The sequence below is a fragment of the Medicago sativa genome, chromosome 2 (assembly GCF_051527215.1).
Source record: "Medicago sativa cultivar Bolivia chromosome 2, Bolivia_mono, whole genome shotgun sequence".
In the NCBI taxonomy this organism is placed as follows: Eukaryota; Viridiplantae; Streptophyta; class Magnoliopsida; order Fabales; family Fabaceae; genus Medicago; species Medicago sativa.
This window is the reverse complement of record NC_140750.1, coordinates 34,056,240-34,076,168: the sequence shown is the minus strand read 5'-3', so window position 1 is coordinate 34,076,168 and position 19,929 is coordinate 34,056,240. Positions and strand designations below refer to the sequence as shown.

The following is a 19,929-nucleotide window of genomic DNA, read 5'->3' as shown; positions in this document are numbered from 1 at the left end:
AGTTTTTACTGACAAAACTTGCCAAAGCACTAAAAGTGTGTACAGGTACATGATGGAGACAATTGCAACGTAAATGAGTCAATGTGACACGGTATGACAAAGAAAGCAATTGAGACAGAAAAAGAAAAAGAGATAACACTTCCATTTAAACAAGACGAGTAAACAGGAGTAAAATTATAAAACAAAGCAACTATTAAGCAATGAGTCATTTCAAATGTTTCAGATGAAAATAAAAGAAACACGTCAAGATGGCCGTAAATGTCTTGTACAAAATGAGTATCATAACGCTTTCTTCCTTTCTTGCCACCACTCTACCATGTACCATCAATAATACTTGTGCTTGAAGATCTATAATTCAAAAATGACTCTGTCAGACACCAAAATAAAACTACAAACACAATGCTTTCAAGCAAATGAAATTAGTACTTGTTTAACTAAATAAAATAACTTGGTTTATCTTACCCTATCTACCTATAGAACTATATATTAATAAATTTGTCCCATTCTATAAACAAAAGATAATTATTTAACAATACAGTTAGACAAGGTATTAAACAATGCACATGAATCAACATAAGAATTATATCTTGAAAGGAACTTACTTTAACAAGTTGAAACCAAGCTTTCGACATAATGCTTGGCATAGAGCCAATATATGATTTTGTTAACTCTAGGTAGCTTTACTAGTTTATTCTCTTTCCAATTATAACGAATTAATCCTTCTCCGTGTGCCAATATTAGTGTATCATCATTCTCAAGAGCATGTAATGGTAACAAATTACAATTTACAGAGCAAAGACTGGTGCAATGCTGATGTTGATAACTAAATTTAAACAATTGAATCCAAGAATCTTCAACTCCAAATTCCCTCATTTGCCATATAACAAAATCATTTCCCTTGGAATAATGTGTCAAACAAAGACAATTCATCAATATGGAAACAGTTGGCATAACATTTGGGACTTCATTAAGACCCTGAGGGAGGCGCAACTGCATGTATGTTTCCATTCCCAAATCAAGTGAGATTATCACAAATTGATCAACAGTAATAATAAGATCTTTCCATTGGTAATAACCAAAATGCTCCTGATTGCGAAGGGCAAACCAATTAATACTATTACTCAAATAGACACCGCGATTATAAGGATTACGAATACAGTAATAAGGATCTATAGTAAAACTTTGAATATTTCTCCAAATATTTTCGCCCAAAGTGAAAAGTTTTACCTCATTGGGACGAAAGGCTACCACCTTATATTTATTGGTTAAGTTATCATAACCATATGAGAATTTGAAGTTGAGTTCCTTGGCTGAAGTACGAAAGTAACCTAGTTTATCGGACAATGACCTCGTGGCTGGGTTCCAGAATCGGAGAGAGGAATGTCGATAGTCATAGACGTCAGAAGAACCATGGAGCATGCAGATCAATCCATTGCAGGAACCAACACAAATGTAATATTCCTCTACCGCCAATCGGTATTTAGTATTATGATTGGCATTGGTTATCTCTCTTATACAACGCAGCGGTATAGGAGTTAGTACTGCATAAATGGAATTATTTGAAGATTCTGTCGAAAATATTGAGAGGAGTGGGTTTTTTGAAGATTTGATGAGGTGCATTTTGACGAAGAAGGGATCGGAGATGAGCGAGTTCCATGATTTGCTCACACACTTGAGTTGCATGAGAGAATTCACTGGAAGGAAGGACAGGACTTCGGCGACGAGTTCATCGGGGAGGATTGCTGGAGAAGGCGCGTTGCGTTTACGGCAGAGCCGTGACTTAGAAGGAGGAATACGCATCGGAGCTGTGTTGCGTTATGACTAAGCCAATGTAGTGCCGCCGAGGAGTTGATAAGTTGAAACCCTAACGGCGACAAGACAAACCAATTGAAAACACGATATGTTTTTTTAGGGGAAACTTTATTGGTTGAAACTTCTTTTTTTCTATATAGGGTACAAAATAAACACGCCTTGGATAGCAAGATTTCCTTTCCGTAAAAAAAAAAAATTTCCCTTTCATTATACATTTGTATTTTTGCCTTGGACATGCATTATTATATGCAAGAACCGGGGTTCGAACCCCGGTCACCCCAATTAGAGACCTTGAAAAAGGTGAATTCTAACCAGTAGACTACCTGACAAAAAAATAATATATTAATGTGTTTTCTTACCTTTCTAAAATAGAGTTGTCAAATGGACTGATTCGACATAGTTCGACCAAAGAGATCTGATTGTATAAATAGAACAAACCGACCCGTCCCATTTATAATTGCATCATCTATTGATGAGTCTGGCCTCGATTTATGTGGGTTCTGGGCCAGGCCAGCCCGACCTATTCCATTTTTTTTTATTATACACGCGTTTTATGCCACTTTGATATACTCCATCCGTTTCAAAATGAGTGTTGTTTTAGGTGTTTACACATATATTAAGAAATGCAATGATTAAAAGAAAGAGAATGGTTATTTTACCAAATTATCCTTATTAACTATTGGTTAGTTTTAAAAGTAATACTTTGGAAGTAGTGTGCAGAGTATTAATTGGAGGGTACAATTGAAAAGAAAAAGTTATTATTGCATTGGAAACTGAAAGTGACATTCATTTTGAAACAATTTTTTTTGGCTAAAGCGACACTCATTTTGAAACGGAGGGAGTATTAGTTTCCCGCAATTACATATTTGTTGTCATATGATTGGATGTACATAGAAGTGTAAATAATTTTTACATTAATATTAAATATTAATTAAACTCTATATTTATTCCTTCAATTTAATCTAATTAATAATTGGGTTAAATAAGTGAATGGTCTCTCTAAATATACCAACATTTGATTTTAGTCCACATAAAATATTTCTTATGCTTTTCGTCCCTCCAAAATTTTCCATCCGTGAAATTAGTTCCTACTTTTTAGTCAACTCATGTCTAACCTTCATATTTTTTAATGAAATTTTCCAAAAGCGGATAGAGTATTAAGACAATCTCTCCCAAAAATGTTATAATTTTTTAACAAAACATGAATTAAATATGAATTCTTATGTTTTTTATGCTAAAAAATTCACATTAAATTCATTTTTTTATCTCAATTTTATTTTTATTTCATTGAATGCTAAGTCTTATCTATTCTTATATATTGCATTGAGTATGCAAGAAAAGGAAAGAGTAGAAGATTGTCGCACTGCCAAGAAACTGTGGGATACATTGCAAACACATCATGAAGGAAATAAATCAAGTCAAAGAGGCATGAATTGACATGGAAGTAAGAAAGTTTGAGGTCTTATCAATGGAATAAGGTGAAACTATATATATGAGCAATGTTATTTGAACAACCCTTTCTTGTGACAACTTGTTGGAAAATCAAATTACATAAAGATATTTTGGTAGTGACACAAAAATCAAAGCAATAGAGAGAGAAAGTAGAAGGACAATGTGAGTATGAGAGAGAAAGTTGTCACAAAAGTTGTCAAAAAATGGTTGTTCAAATATCATTTCCCATTGATGTTATGTATTAAAGATTCACAACGACCGTAAATGGTTTGAGATCACTTGGGAAGACTTACTCACCACATGACAAAATAAAAATAAAAAATTCTCATAAGTCTTCCTAGATCTTGGAGACCTATGATAGCTGCATTACTCAATCCAAGAATTTCAAAACCATGAAGTCTTACTTGAAGAAGATAAACTAACTAGAAAAGGTAAAATGATTACCTTCAAAGCTTATTAGAGTTATCAAAAAAACAAATGATGATTCTAAACTCATGGAGAATCCTGAAGATCAACAACTCTATGAAGAACAAGCTGAAGATGAGCTATTACTTATCTTAAAGAAAATCTAGAGAATGCCAAAAAGAAATGATCCCTTAAAAAAATATAAATCCAAAGCTAAAACTGACAAGAGTCAAGTAAGATGATATGGATGCAACAAGCTAGGGCATCACAAGAGTGAATGTCCTCTAGACAAGTAGAAGAAGCCTGTCTTCAAGAAGTATATGATACCTACATGAGATGATCATTAGGTATCAGAACATTATCAAAATGAAGAAGACAAGATGTGACTCAATGTTGATTCTGATGAGAAGAAAACTCTATCGGTGAGCTATCTGAATCGTTGTCCTTTCACTACAAGAGAATATGAGATTTGCTACCATCATTGTGCTAGGAAAGTATAATGGTAGTGAATATTAAAATAATTAACTACCATTTGATAGAAATTTGTTTTATTTTGATTTTTTTATATATTTAAATAAATTATTGTCAATATTCATTTTTGTTTAAAAAAAACACACACACTCTCTCGTGAAAAAGAAAACGAAACACAGCACCACCGTGAAACTCGATCGCGATTCCGTCACCGTCGCTCGCACAACACCGCCGTAGCGCCGATCAGCACCGTCTCTCGCACCACCGTCACCATCACCTCCCTGATATACCAGGCTTCCTCTCTTTCTTATCGATCTACACCGTCATGGCAAGGAAACCACAATTTCCTCCGATGAAACTTCAATCTGGCGAGTTTATGCTTCGTTTTCCTCCGATGAAACCACAATTTGGCGTTTCACGTGATTTTTCTTTCTCCGATGCAATCAATTTTACGATCTGTGTTGCTTCGGTAAGAACCCTAATTTTTGTACTTTCATCTTCTATGTAACTTTCTTCGAATCTTTTCACATGTAACCAATGTTGTGATCAAACTTACTTGAATTACGTTGAATAATCACTTTTGTTTCTAGTTCAATTCATTCCATGTTTAAATTCCCTTCGGATCATGTATGTGTTGTTATATATGCTGCATCAAACTTTAGAGAACTATTGAATTAGGCCTGTTTGGATAAATAACTTATTTGGAGCTTATAGCACAATCACTTCTTATGTGCATATGTATAAGCTTATGTAAGTTATTTTAATAGAAAATGATAAAATAAAGTTAAATTGTTTTTGTATATGCTATAGCTATTTTTGTATTGCTTGGAGAACTTATGAAAATAAGCTTGATTCAAAAAAACTTATGAAAATAAGCTGAAACAGTTTATGAAAAATGTCATAAGCTGTTTTCAAAAGTTATCCGAAATAGCTTTATGAAAATTATGCCCGTATATAAGCTCAATTAAGCTAATCCAATCAGGTCCTTGGTTTCATATAGGATAATCAGTTTTGTTCTACTGGTTGTTGCTATTAGAAACTCGTGTTCTACTTAATCTCGGGTCATCCGCCCCAACATATACATTTTCAGTGTGATAATCACTTATTGTCGATAAGTGATTATCTTTAAATTCACAACTAAGGTATCTACTTTGATTGACTTATTTGAGCATAAGCACTTGTGAGAAGAAAAAACACGAATACCCTGGTTAGGACATCATTGTAGTAGAGCTCTTAAGCTCATCCATTTTCATTCAGTAAATTTCCTGGGTTCTATCATTATGTATTAGGATTAACTTATGTATTTTAATCTTGATTATGTATTATGACCTTTCTATTACTTTGATATATACCTTTGAAATTTGAGTCAAGAGGATTTGATTTTACTCTAGTATATACCTCTGTTCTGTTGTGCGTATAAAACACATTAGCAATAGTTGTCTATGGCTCATTACTTGCTGTAAATTTTAAAGTAATCTTTTTGAATAATCACCGAATAATCAAAATCCATTGTTAATAAGGCTACTTATATCAATCACTAGGATAATTATATTACCTATGTTGGAGTGGACTATAATTAGCATTGACATTAATCATTTGTGTGGAACTTGATTTTATACCAGTTTTATACCTATACTTACAAGTTGCTGGTTCTATGTGGCAAATCACTCGCAGAGAATGAAACTGTTATAGCTATTAAGACCAATCAATTATTGTCACGGTAATAATTAAGCCTTATTTATAATAATGAAGATCTCAGAAAACAATTGCCTAATCACAAATAAGTTATTCCAAGTTTCCAACTTCATGTATGCTCATCTATAAGTTTGTTAAGAAATTTTAGTGATATTCAAAATACAATGATGTGAGCAGGGCACAAAAAACTGGGGGGGATCAGTACCTATATCTTGTCTTTATTCTTTAATTCTTCAATTACTACTGGTTTTTTTCTCTCTTGCTATTCCTTTGCTCGGTTGACTGTATGCGTATTGGTCCTTTCAAAACCCCAAAAAGTGAAAAGGCAAATGTTAAAGTGAAAGTTCGTTTGAATCTGCATGAATTTGTATTAATTGAATTGGCAACTTTAAGTCTTATAATGACTAAAAGTCAAAATAAGTCTTATAATGACTAGTTAATTTTCTTACCTAACCCAACCTTTATTTACTGGTTGTTTGGATCCTAGAAAATGCTAAGATGGTGCGAGGGACAATGTCACTGTTCCAACCTCCTGCACTGCACCTACCTACAACCTCTTTTTCCAACAGACACACCCACACAGGGACAATAACAGTATTTGCAAATTGCATGTATTTTGGCAAGTCTGCCTTTGGAAGGTTCAAAATTTGACGCCTATGATAGAATCAGACACAAGGTATGTATTTGATAGATTTTACCTTTGTAATTGACGGAGTGTAACTTGAATTGACCGAGTGTAATTGGCAGATTTTACTTTTATTTAGATGATAGAGCATGTTAACAGTTTTGACTATGAGAACTGCTGTACTTTCCAATATGTGGACACAAGGTCTGCCATGTGGATTAGTTCTGTTACCAATTTGGCATAATGTATATTAATTTGGTTGGAGGCTAGTTAGTTTTAAAATCAACCAAAGCAAACCAATGAACACATCTTTAGATTATATGCTCAGTTTATCAATTACATCATGGCTTGCTGTAATAACGTGAATTGACAATGGTTTAAATATGATGATTGTTGCATGAGTTTGGTAAAGATTTAAAAAGTTATATTTGTAAGGAATGAAATAGTGGAACTGATGAACTTTCATGCATGTCGTAGTGGTTTTTTTCCCCCTTCCTGTTTAGCTTGTGATGGAAGGATACAATTGACTTGTTCTATTTGATGCAGAGTGACCGACAACACAACCTCTGAGAGGGAACATAGATAATTTAGTTACTTTCCCTCTGAGATCGAGTAAGTGTCCTTTCACAAGTAAATGGTTTTCAATTAATGTGAGATGTTGTATTCTTCTCAGAATATTGAAATACAAAGGGTTGTCGAATAAGAGCATGAAACTGTAAGTTCTTGTTTACATGTCTTATAGTAAATTGAGATGTTGTAAGTAGTAAATTGCTCTGTATACTAAATGTCTGTCAAAACTGTAGTATTATTGATGTTGATTAGCGTAAATAGTGATCATTTATGCATGGACCATTTGCATTGACAGGCCTGCTGGCTGAAGTCTGATCTGATCCAAATGGGACTGGGCAACAACTGGTGTGCATGCACGTAACAGAACAGGAGCTTGCTCTTTTTGATTCCATCTCCAATTTTCTGGTAAATGCTTTGCTCACTCCACGATGATGTTACTCGATTCGGTCACTTGCTGCCACAATTTAAGGTTCCCACTCTTCCATATACTCTAATACAATTGTGGCATATGGAATGTAGATACTGGAAAATTGAAATGTCTCCTAGAATCCTTAATTCAAGACCAGAGGTAAATCATTAAAAACTTGGGATTGATTTTGAGAATCTCATAAACACTGAAAGATTCTTAACCAACAAGTGTTTCTCTTTGCAAAAAGAGATTGATAATTTAAATCAAGAAAAAGAAAGACTTCAAACCTTGAATGATATATTTCAAAGAAAACTGTTCAAAGTTTAGAAGACTCTTTTTTCAACTTGACTAAGAATCGGAAAGAACTTTCATAGTTGATGACTATACTAGATTCACATAAGTTCTTTTCTTAAAACATAAGGGTGAATGGTTTGAAACGTTTCAAAACTTTTGCAAAAGAGTTCAGAATGAAAAAGATATGAGAATTATCTTTGTAAGGAGTGATCATGGAGGAAAGTTTGAAAATGAATCCTTCAAGACATTTTTTAATGAGAATGACATTTCTCATAATTTTTCTTGTCCAAGAAAAGAAAAAATAGATCTTTGTAAATATGGCTAGAACACTTCTAAATGAAGGCGATATTGAAAAATACTTTTGGGTTGAGGCCATCGACACTTCTTGCTATATTCAGAACAGAGTTTAAATAAGAAAGATTTTGAACAAATCTTCATACGAACTTTGGAATTACAGAAAACTAAATATTTCTTATTTCCATATTTTAGGGTGTTATTGTTATATCCTTAATCATAAGGTCAACATGGAAAAATTTGACTTTAAGTCGGACAAGATAATCTTTCATGGATGCTCTACCACCTCAAAGGCATGTAGAGTATACAACATGAAAACTCTGAACATGGAAGAAAGTATGCAGGTCAAGTTTGATGAATTTAAAGAACCTGAGAAGGATAGAATAGATGAATAAGATGAGATATTTGGCACACAAGTAATCTCAAAGAAGGCCGATGATGAGAACACTGCATCAACATCTCAGCACCCTCCAAGGGGTTGGAGACTTGGAGAGAACTCTATGGGAGAGTCGGTGAAAGGTGTAAAAATGTGTAACTTGTCTTGAAATGGCGGGTAACCACCTTTATATAGGGATGCCCACCTATAACCGTCTCCGTGAAAGCCAACGAGAGGAGTGGGAATTCGTTGGAGATCTCATCCACAGTTCTGATCGACAGAGTCGTGCTTCTATGCGATGAAAAGAAAAGGAAGCCTTCCTTAGTTCTCCAACAGACGAGAATTATGGGTTATTAAGCCATTGTGTGTTGGGCCGATGATATGAGCTGAGGCCTGCCTGAATGGTTCAAATCTCAATTTATCATCCTTGGTTAACATAACACAACAGATGGAAAATTTGGAAATAATGTTTCATCACTTGCTTGCTTGTGCTGCAATTTTATCTCCAAGTTGTGTCTCCATCAAGAAACCAGCAATAAATGATTCATCCTGCAAATTTGAATTAAAAACTAGCAGCTCCTAAAACTAAAGTACTTATGCTACAAAATCAACAATTAGACAGACTTAAAAGAGCTGACGTTTCAGCATGAAAATTTGAGCACTAAACCAACATCTTAAATTTTTAGTGGTGATTAAGCAGGTTAACATGTTTAAATTCTAAACCAAAACACGTTTATATATCATTGAAAGTAAAATCAATATTGATTATACAAAAAAACAATGTCCACTGAAGATACTAATCACATTTTTCCGAGTGAGACTCTACTGTAATCTCTTATGTAAATTTATACCTGAGTTAGGTGATGTGGTGCTCTATACATGAACTACAGAATAATTTATTGGATTTTTGTAATCACCACAAATGTATTTTCAAAAAAAAAAAAAAATTAAGTGGAAAATTTTATTTATTAAAGTTCCATTAAAGACTATTTTCCGTCTGTCTCTGATTCAAACTTGAGGTTACAGGACTAAACTCTTACGACCGAGCTACCACTCAAGTCTCCAACCCCAGAATGATAGCTGGAGTAAAAATATATGCTGCCAAATGCATACACCTTTGGGGGAGACTATAACAGTATTTCATCAGTAAGAATCAAGTTTCAACAAATAAATTCATGATTAAATAAACCATAGCCATATGAATAAAACCGCAAGCACCAGACCAGCAATGCCGCCAATTAGAAGTAGCAAAAACTGCAGTCGATATATAAAACATAAATTTCACAATATGATCCCTCATTTCCAAGAGAACCATGCCATTTATCAGTCCTTACAATCATTTGAGGATCATATTGCTGCACAAAAAAACTTTTTAATTTGAAATATGTCTAATTTTCATTACATAAAGAACTTAGTGATTCTGCTTTATAAAAGAATTTAGTGATCAAACTTATTCTCAACAAGGAAAATTCCTTGATCCATCCTCTTTGTGGTCTACCAAAGTGAATAACTTGGATTGAGGAGCATCATTGTTGGTTTTTCATCAGAGCTGTCAGCTGAACCATGTTCCCTCTTCGTACTTTCCAGCAAAACAGAAGAGGCTTAAATCATGTCATGTAGTCTTTTCAGATCCCTTTTTTTTTTTCAGATACACTTTTGTAAAGCAGCAACACAACAACCACCAAACCTTATTCCACTAAGTGTGTTCGGCTACATGGATCAAATTATGCCAATTTGGTTCATGTCATAGTAAAAGAGCAAAATAGGTTATTATAATACACAAAGATATTCATATTATATGCAAACAGTCCTGCAAAATATGCACTTCAATTACTTATATAGAGTTGGAGACAAGAATACATAGTTATAAAACAAAACAACTATCAAGCAGCGAGTTGCTTCAAATGTTATCTAAAAAGGACAATAGAAAACCTAAAAGTAACACATCAAGAAGAACATAAATGTTTGTACTATAAATGAAGATACTGCAGCTCCAATGACTCTGTCATCCTTTCTTCCAATCATTCCACCATGCACCAATCATTCCACCAATCATTATCAATAACGCTTGTGCTTGAAGCTGGGTTGTAAACCTGCCATAATTGGAAAAGGCTCTATTAGACAGCATAGTGAAACTGCAACGCACAAAAATAGAACAAAAAATAAGAAAAAAATGAATGCATAACTCTCAAAAGTGGAGTCATTTCCATATGGAAGAAAGAAAGAAACCATAGGTGACCTAAGGGTTGTGTTTAAAAATTAGATTCTACGGCAATATCAAAAGAACATCCAAGAACTGGTGTAGAAATAAACTAATTCTCACTTCATGAATCATTATGGATGTACAAGAACTAGTGTAAACAAATTCAGAACAACAACAACCAAATATTCATCCTACTAAGTGAGGTCGGCTACATAAATTCAGAAGAACATTTTATAGGATCACCTAGTTTATTCTACATATGATCTGTTCAAACGTTTTGAAGGAAATGAAATTAATAAAAGTTTAAGGAAAGAAAACAATTTGGTTTATCTTACCCCATCTACCAATTAAATCGAACAACATACTAAAAATTCTTCCCAACTCTACTGAACTGTGTTCCTTGTTCAATAATCTTTCTCTCGTTCCACCTTTTCTCTATGTTGTAGTACGTATGGTGTTTCGATTATAAATAATGTACATTTCATAGATCAAACCAATAACGAATTTCTAAGAGGAAATGAATTTCCCATTAGGAGAATCATCCTCTAGCTAATTAACTTGAACAATTTCATCTTCAAGGTTGTATTAAACATAAAAAAATAAAAAACAAGAATTCATTTATTTCAGACATTGTCAATCTGTTAACAATAGCCAAATAGACAATTATTCAGCAAAACAATCAAACCAAAGGTATAATAAATAAAATAATGACAAGGAATTAAACAATGTAAATGAACTATAAGATAAAAACTAACCAAGTAAATCATAAGAACATACTTTCAACAAGTTGAAACCAAACTTTCGATATAATCCATTGCAATAGGCCCATAAATGTCATAATTGATTTTTCTTCGCTCTACTTTATCGTCCTTCCTATTATAGCGAACTATGTGTCCTTGATCACTTAACAATAGGAATGTACCACCATTCTCATAAAGGTATAATGGGAACAAATGATGATCTACCTGTCCTCCTATAGTTTGGCAACTAAATGTAAGGAACTTAGTCCAACTCACTTCAACTCTAAATTCTGTCATTTGCCATATAACAAAATCATTTCCGTTGGAATAATGACAAAAACAAAGACAATGCATCAAAAGAGAAACTATTGAAATAACATGTGGCACTTCATTAACTGTACGTGAATGTCTCTGTCCCCAAATCAAGGGAAATGATCACAAATTGCTCAATAGTAAGAATAAGATCCTTCCATTCATTATTACCAACGTTATTGTTAAGAATGACAAACCAATTGAGACTATTGCACAAATAAGAAGTCCGACATATGCGATGCACCTTCCATTGTGACTGAGAGATTGTTGGATTGCTATGAGAGAAGCAATTTCAGAAAGAATAGTCAAAGAACTACGATATGTAATAACTGGTAAATTAGTAAATTAGAATTCACTAAGAAATCACAATATTATTGATGAAATTCCCACAGATCAAAGTGTTCCAGTAAGTGAGAATACATAATTTGATGCTATAGTCATTTGAGAGCTTTCTCCTAATCAACAAGATTCAACATTCAGTTATTATAATATGCACTTAAATTACTTATATAGAGTTGGACATTTTTGCTTGCTTTACACAAACAAGAATATAATGATCAAGCAGTGTGTTGCTTCAAATGTTATCTATAAATGAAGAAATTGAAGCTCGAGTGACCCTTTCACCCTTTCTTCCAATCATTCCATCATGTAGACCTACAATGCACAAAAATAGACCAAAAACACAAGAAAAAATAAATGAATAATTCAATATCGGAAGACAGAAATAGTTTCGACCATGATGCCTTGAATAAAGTAATTCTCCAAGAACTCGTGTAGAAATAAAGTAATTCTCACTTCATGAATCATTATGGATGTACTAGAACAGTTGTGAACAAATTCAGAAGAAAATTTAATTATAAATAATGTACTTTTCATGCTTCGGGTTTTTTAAAATGTTTGTAGACCAACCCAGTAACGAATTTCCAAGAGGGAGTGAATTTCCCATTTGGAGAATCATCCTCTAGCTAATTACCTTGAACAATTTCATCTTCATAGTTATAATAAATATAAGAAAAATAAAAGTTTATTCACTGTTAACAGTTGCCAACAGAATATCATTCAACAATACAAACAAACCAATGCTATCATAAATAAAATAATCAGACAAGGAATTAATCTACATAAATGAACCAACATAAAAATTTGAAGTAAATCGTATGAAGAACTTACTTTCAACAAGCCGAAACCAGACTTTCAATATAATCCTTGGCAACAAGCCAATATATGCCACGGGTAAGATCACTTCGCTCTACTCTATTATCTTTCTTATTATAGCAAACTACGTGTCCTTGATCACTCACTAATATCAATGTGTTACGATTCTCAGAAAGGTATAATGGAAATAAATGACGATCTTCAAAATACCTTGAACCAGTATGTATATTTTGATAACTAAATTTAAGGAACATGGTCCAAGACTCTTCAACTCTAAATCTTCTCATCTGCCATATAACAAAATCATTTTCCTTGGAATAATAACAAAAACAAAGGCAATCTGCCAATACGCAAACAATTGGCATAATAGGTGGTATTTCGTCAAAATCTAGAGGTACGAGCAACTCTGTGCATTTCTCTGTCCCCAAATCAAGCGAGATAATGCCAAATTGTTCAATCGTATCATTAAGATCTTTCCAATCCAAGTAAAGATAAACGATGTTATCGCAAAGGGTAAACCAATTAAGACTGTTACAAAAATAGACACCACCATTATGATCCAAACCAGTCTGAGCGGAACGAGTGCAACGAAAAGGAGTCCAAGGGAAACTTTTAATACTTCTCCAAACATGATCACCTAAACTAAACACTTTCGCAATACCAGGACTATAGGCCACCACCTTATATTTTCCGGATGTGTTATCATAACCAAACGAAAATTTCAAATAGAGATATTTACCCCTAAGCTCAACATAAGAATAGCCGAGTCTTTTCGATACTGACCTCGTGGCCGGGTTCCAGAAACGAAGGCAAGAGCTTTGATACTTACCATCAATACGATCACTGAGCATGCATATCAATCCATTGCATGAACCAACAAATCCGTTACATCCCTGGTCCACGAATTGGTAGTGATCAGGATGATCAATAAACCGATTCTCGAGTAAACTACGTATGGGGAAAGGATTGAGTGTGAAATACCCATCATTGGACGAACACAGTGTGATGTGTGGGTTTTGTGACGATTTCTTGAGGTGCATTTGGACGAAGATGGGATCGGAGGAGATGAGTGAGTTCCATGATTTGCTCACACATTTGAGTTTGGTAAGAGATTTCACGTCAAGGAAGGATAGGATTTCAGCGATGAGGTCGTCGGGGAGAATAGGTGGAAGGATAGTCACAGGAACCATGACGTTATTATAAACCCTAATAACACGAAGCTGAAGATTCTGTTACGTGTTACGGCCGCAAACATTTACATGTATGAAAAACAAAATTTTCAAGAAGTATTATTATTATGCACTTAAAACAAAATTTTGAAGGATAATTATTATTATTATCTATTTTATGATTTTCAAGAAGTATGTGACATTCCATTTATGAATTAAATACTCTGATTTATATGAAATTTTTATGTTGGGAAAACTGGGTGTTACATTAAACGTGTTTAATCCGACACTGATACTTAACTCGTGCTTGTCTGATGTCGTTAATAAACATTCTCTGTTACGCTTACTTTCCATGAACTTTCGTCCTCTGACACATTTGACTGGTAATATTCCGATACTAACAAGCGAGATATTATAGAGAGTGTCAAATCGGATCATGTTATCTGAACTATGTTAAACCTTCTATCAGACTCAGTTTCCAAAAGCAGTTGGGAGTCCATATATTGATGCAACTCAGATTATATAATCTAAACTCATAAAATACAAGTTCGGATTATGTAATATATGACTTTACTAAATAAAAGGTTTAGGTAATTGGAAGGAAAAAAAAAGTTTAGGTAATTAGCAAAGGAGCCAAAAAACATTGGACAAAGACAGAAAAGTTGTCTACAATCGGTATGCGTTTCTTCTAAATTTTATTATTACCCCTGTCTTTCTTTTCTTTCTAGTTTGTTGTTTTTTCTGTACCTTTTGTTTTACATTATTTTCACACTATTACACTTGGTACATGTATATTGTTGATATCTGGTAGTCTTTTCTTTTGCATGTAACTAGTGTATGCCACTTCAATTTGTGTCAACACCAAGACTGCAAACTTTTTTGTGACGGTTAACACAATTTTTTTTACACGAACACTCTTAGAACCCCTCCTCCTCGAGCGATACAAGAACCTTCCCCTAGACTCAACTATTATCCCCTCTAAGTCATGCCTTATTGAACTTCCCTGCTCCACTTGGCCACCGACCATTATCTCCAAGGCTATGTCTTTGATGCGGCCTAACTGTGGTCAAATGTCTGCCTATTGCATGTTTCTCAACTATTCAGCAGCAATCACATTAACTAGACGTGAAGGTTTTAGTTCAGGTGCTTTGAATCCTCAAAATATTTGGGTATGACTCCCTCATGCGACTTTCAATTTTGCCAAAGTTTTGGGTTCTCATCGCAATGATTGCACTATTTTCTTGAATATCCCAAGTTGTGCTTTGTAGGCCATGTACACCCTATTTTCTTTGAATATCCCAAGGTGTGCTTGGGTTGGTTAAAGGAACGCCACCTTTTACTTCAAGGAGATATCATCACTTTATTCAAGCGTCCTTGACTTTAAGACGTAGGATATGTTTTTAGTGTTAGCGATGGAAGAACATCGGATATTGTGAGGGAGGAGAAGCCATTTGGGCCTCTTGTTCTTATTTCTTCTTCTGGTTGTTCTGACTCGACGTCATTTCACCCTTTTTCTATCGGCGACTTTCTGGTTGTATGGTGGCAGTGATTGCCATCTCTTATCATTGTCTTTCTTTCCCTTTGCTTAGAGTATTATATGAAAGGGGGGAGAACACGATGAAAGATCCCACGTTGCTACCTCTTGATGATTCAAAATATAAATGGGTTTTATAGGTGGTTTTGAGTACTATTTCATTGTATGCTAATATTTCCCCTGCCAAAAAACCATTGACGGTTGTCGGAGTAAACTTTCCTAACTTTGGGATACTGGTTGTCGCCCAAATTTGTAGTAGTGATGACCGAATTGCTTTTATGATGTACGATCATGTGTTATGAGATATGGGTTTTAAACTTCCTTTTTTCTTGGTTGAAAATCCATTTAATGAATCATATATGCTAATCTCATTCGTATATATGAGCCTCACACACTTCCGATCAAGAAGGAAAAAAGTTTTATTCTTTTTGCTTGATCGAGTTATAATTCTTCAGAGAAGTGATAACACAAAAAAGGGAATTTTCCATCATCAATAAAAGCACTAACTTACTGAGAAGTGAAAACACATAAAAGTTTCAACTCACAAGTGCATCAGTGCAACAAATGTAAGATATGTATCAAATAAGGCCACAATATATACAAATTTCCATAAGAAACCTATAGCAAATCTCATTAACCTAAACCAGCATGTTTAAACCAACTTTCTTTCTCCGTTTGAAGTTGACGATTGTGCTATAAATGGGCCGGAATGTGACACATTATGACAGAGAAACCAATAAAAATAGAAAAAGAAAGAGATAAAATATCTTTACACAACCAAAGTGAAAACAGAGTAGTTATATTAGGAAATAATTATCAAGTGGTGAGACACTTCAAATGTTTTCAAAGAAAACTAAATGAAACATGTACATCAAAAAGACCATACACTTCTTTAACAAAATGAGTACTATAACTGAAGAAACGGTAGCTCCAACAACGCTTTCTTCAAACCATTATTAAATAGTGCTGGTGCTTGAAGCTAGAGATGTAGATCTGTAATTTAAAAAGGATTTGATTAGAGACTGAAACTACGAAGAAAAAAAAAAGAATAAAAACACAAAATTAATGAACAATTATTCCCAAGTCCCATAAGGTTGACACTTGTTCCCAAGTCCCATAAGGAGGCTTCGCCTACTTAAACATCACCTACAAACACCAGAACATTGAAACAATTGGGATCTTCCAACCGTTAAATGTCTTGGGACTTGGGGGGATAAAATTTCCCCGGCTTGTATTGTATTCAAAACCTTCTGACATAAAGACTCTAAACATATATAGAGTTGTCTGGCTAAGGAAGAAGCTTAATTACAACGACCTAAATCAAAACTATGCAAAATGTCCCTCAAACCATGAACAACTTATCTAAAACTCCTCTAAATTATACTGAAATGCTTATTAAAATGACTCAAAAACATAGCTGAAACATCATATAATGAGTTGTCATCAACTACATGAATGACTTGGAATAAGCTGCATCTCTGGTAATTTTTCATGGGAGGGGAGCTTATTTAGGGAAACATTGATTAAAGCTCCTAAGTGATCTAACCGTTTTCAGTTAGTCAATAGTCGCAAGGTAGTTAGTCAATATTTGCAACTGTCATAGAAATCAATTACAGAAATTCGGTAAAAATATTCTCAACATTCCATAGCTTTATAGATTCTCTCCAAGATTGCAAAACTGTAAATTTTAGAAATGCTGAGTCCTATTTGCAACATTACTCTTCTCATTTCTTCTTCATTTTCCTGATGGCAGAGGATAGCCCTACAAAATTATCGCCCACAGTAGCATACATACATTTGAGACTTACGGTTTCAACACAGAAGAGAGGCTTAAATCATGTACGGTTTGCTAGGTATAAAACAAATGATATATCATATATGAAGTAATGGTTTTATCCGTAGATCTTTATAAGAAATACATGATTTAAATAGAATATATTTAACATTACGTAAAAATCTAGAAATAAATCATCATTGATATTATGTTAAAAAAATTGCTCCAGACCGGAGTAATGCTTTCTTGTTGCCCACAAAACCAATATTGGATCTAATTTCTAATTGTTGGAAGACTGTATTTACTAGTAGAGTTCTGACAAAAAAAATATTGGATCTCATATATGTAATGTAAGTAAGATATAATATGAATTGAACTAAATTCTTTTACTAATACTAATACTCCTCTAGCTATATGTGAAAACATCATTGATTCTTGAGAATGGACTGTGGAATGAACACATCAGAGAGTTACCTGACAAAACTTGCCAAATCACTAAAAGTGTGTATAGGTACATGATGGAGACAAAAATGACGTTTTGTGCCCACTTTGAAGTTGACAATTGCACTGTAAATGAGTCAATGTGACCCAGTATGACAAAGAAACCAATTAACACAGAAAAAGAAAAAGTGATATCACTTCCATTTAAACAAGACGAGTAAACAGGAGTTGAATTATAAAACAAAGCAATTATTAATCAATGAGTCATTTCAAATGTTTCAGAAGAAAATAAAAGAAACACATCAAGATGGCCGTAAATGTCTTGTACAAAATGAGTATCATAACGCTTTCTTCCTTTCATGCCACCACTCTACCATGTACCATCAATAATACTTGTGCTTGAAGATCTATAATTCAAAAATGACTCTGTCAGACACCAAAATAAAACTACAAACACAAAATGCTTTCAAGCAAATGAAATTAGTACTTGTTTGATTAAATAAAATAACTAGGTTTATCTTACCCCATCTACCTATAGAACTATATATTAATAAATTTGTCCCATTCTATAAACAAAAGATAATTATTTAACAATACAGTTAGACAAGGTATTAAACAATGCACATGAATCAACATAAGAATTATATCTTGAAAGGAACTTACTTTAACAAGTTGAAACCAAGCTTTCGACATAATTCTTGGCATCGACCCAATTTGTGAATTCGTTAATTCTAGGTAGCTTTACTAATTTATTCTCTCTCCGATTATAACAAATTAATCCTTCTAGGGCCAATATTAGTGTATCATCATTCTCAAGAGCATGTAATGGTAACAAATTACAATTTACAGAGCAAAAACGGGTGCAATGCTGATGTTGATAACTAAATTTAAACAATTGAATCCAAGAATCTTCAACTCCAAATTCCCTCATTTGCCATATAACAAAATCATTTCCCTTGGAATAATGTGTAAAACAAAGACAGTTCATCAATATGGAAACAGTTGGCATAACCTTTGGGACTTCATTAAGACCCTGAGGGAAGCGCAACTGCGTGTATGTTTCCATTCCCAAATCAAGTGAGATTATCACAAATTGATCAACAGTAATAATAAGATCTTTCCATTGGTAATAACCAAAATGCTCCTGATTGCGAAGGGCAAACCAATTAATACTATTACTCAAATAGACACCGCGATTATAAGGATTACGAATACAGTAATAAGGATCTATAGTAAAACTTTGAATATTTCTCCAAATATTTTCGCCCAAAGTGAAAAGTTTTACCTCATTGGGATGAAAGGCTATCACCTTATATTTATTGGTTAAGTTATCATAACCATATGAGAATTTGAAGTTGAGTTCCTTGGCTGAAGTACGAAAGTAACCTAGTTTATCGGACAATGACCTCGTGGCTGGGTTCCAGAATCGGAGAGAGGAATGTCGATAGTCATAGACGTCAGAAGAACCATGGAGCATGCAGATCAATCCATTGCAGGAACCAACACAAATGTAATATTCCTCTACCGCCAATCGGTATTTAGTATTATGATTGGCATTGGTTATCTCTCTTATACAACGCAGCGGTATAGGAGTTAGTACTGCATAAATGGAATTATTTGAAGATTCTGTCGAAAATATTGAGAGGAGTGGGTTTTTTGAAGATTTGATGAGGTGCATTTTGACGAAGAAGGGATCGGAGATGAGCGAGTTCCATGATTTGCTCACACACTTGAGTTGCATGAGAGAATTCACTGGAAGGAAGGACAGGACTTCGGCGACGAGTTCATCGGGGAGGATTGCTGGAGAAGGCGCGTTGCGTTTACGGCAGAGCCGTGACTTAGAAGGAGGAATACGCATCGGAGCTGTGTTGCGTTATGACTAAGCCAATGTAGTGCCGCCGAGGAGTTGATAAGTTGAAACCCTAACGGCGACAAGACAAACCAATTGAAAACACGATATGTTTTTTTAGGGGAAACTTTATTGGTTGAAACTTCTTTTTTTCTATATAGGGTACAAAATAAACACGCCTTGGATAGCAAGATTTCCTTTCCGTAAAAAAAAAAAATTTCCCTTTCATTATACATTTGTATTTTTGCCTTGGACATGCATTATTATATGCAAGAACCGGGGTTCGAACCCCGGTCACCCCAATTAGAGACCTTGAAAAAGGTGAATTCTAACCAGTAGACTACCTGAC

The 19,929-nt window shown here is 34.1% G+C and overlaps 3 protein-coding genes and 2 long non-coding RNA genes across 6 annotated transcripts; 1 reads left to right on the top strand and 4 right to left on the bottom strand.

Annotated features, from left to right (window-relative positions):
• Window positions 1-603: 603 nt before the first annotated feature.
• Window positions 604-1,800, bottom strand: LOC146946445 (F-box/kelch-repeat protein At3g23880-like). The gene has a single exon (XM_085748219.1). It carries the CDS (start codon window positions 1,798-1,800, stop codon window positions 604-606), a length of 1,197 nt encoding a protein of 398 aa, XP_085604345.1.
• A 2,469-nt stretch (window positions 1,801-4,269) lies between these two features.
• On the top strand, window positions 4,270-9,069 carry LOC146946444 (uncharacterized). 2 transcript variants are annotated; one of them, XR_015026758.1, is made up of 6 exons: window positions 4,270-4,609; window positions 6,323-6,511; window positions 7,007-7,175; window positions 7,326-7,435; window positions 7,550-7,598; window positions 8,223-9,069. It is a non-coding gene; the product is annotated as an uncharacterized LOC146946444 (long non-coding RNA). The 2 variants fall into 2 exon arrangements; XR_015026757.1 differs by lacking the exon at window positions 7,550-7,598 and having other exon boundaries at window positions 7,326-7,499; window positions 8,223-8,972.
• A 1,145-nt stretch (window positions 9,070-10,214) lies between these two features.
• LOC146946443 (uncharacterized) lies at window positions 10,215-11,519 on the bottom strand. Its single transcript, XR_015028247.1, has 2 exons — window positions 11,362-11,519; window positions 10,215-10,496 (listed from the first exon to the last, which is right to left on the bottom strand). It is a non-coding gene; the product is annotated as an uncharacterized LOC146946443 (long non-coding RNA).
• Window positions 11,520-12,830: 1,311 nt separating this feature from the next.
• LOC146946442 (F-box/kelch-repeat protein At3g23880-like) lies at window positions 12,831-14,003 on the bottom strand. Its single transcript, XM_085748218.1, has one exon. The coding sequence runs from the start codon at window positions 14,001-14,003 to the stop codon at window positions 12,831-12,833; it is 1,173 nt and encodes a 390-aa protein (XP_085604344.1).
• A 4,392-nt stretch (window positions 14,004-18,395) lies between these two features.
• On the bottom strand, window positions 18,396-19,589 carry LOC146946441 (F-box/kelch-repeat protein At3g23880-like). The gene has a single exon (XM_085748217.1). The coding sequence runs from the start codon at window positions 19,587-19,589 to the stop codon at window positions 18,396-18,398; it is 1,194 nt and encodes a 397-aa protein (XP_085604343.1).
• Between the last annotated feature and the right edge of the window lie 340 nt (window positions 19,590-19,929).

Bases quoted from the DNA above. Each gene is read 5' to 3' on its own strand.
- LOC146946445 (XM_085748219.1), bottom strand. From the start codon at position 1,800: ATGCGTATTCCTCCTTCTAAGTCACGGCTCTGCCGTAAACGCAACGCG.
- LOC146946442 (XM_085748218.1), bottom strand. From the start codon at position 14,003: ATGGTTCCTGTGACTATCCTTCCACCTATTCTCCCCGACGACCTCATC.
- LOC146946441 (XM_085748217.1), bottom strand. From the start codon at position 19,589: ATGCGTATTCCTCCTTCTAAGTCACGGCTCTGCCGTAAACGCAACGCG.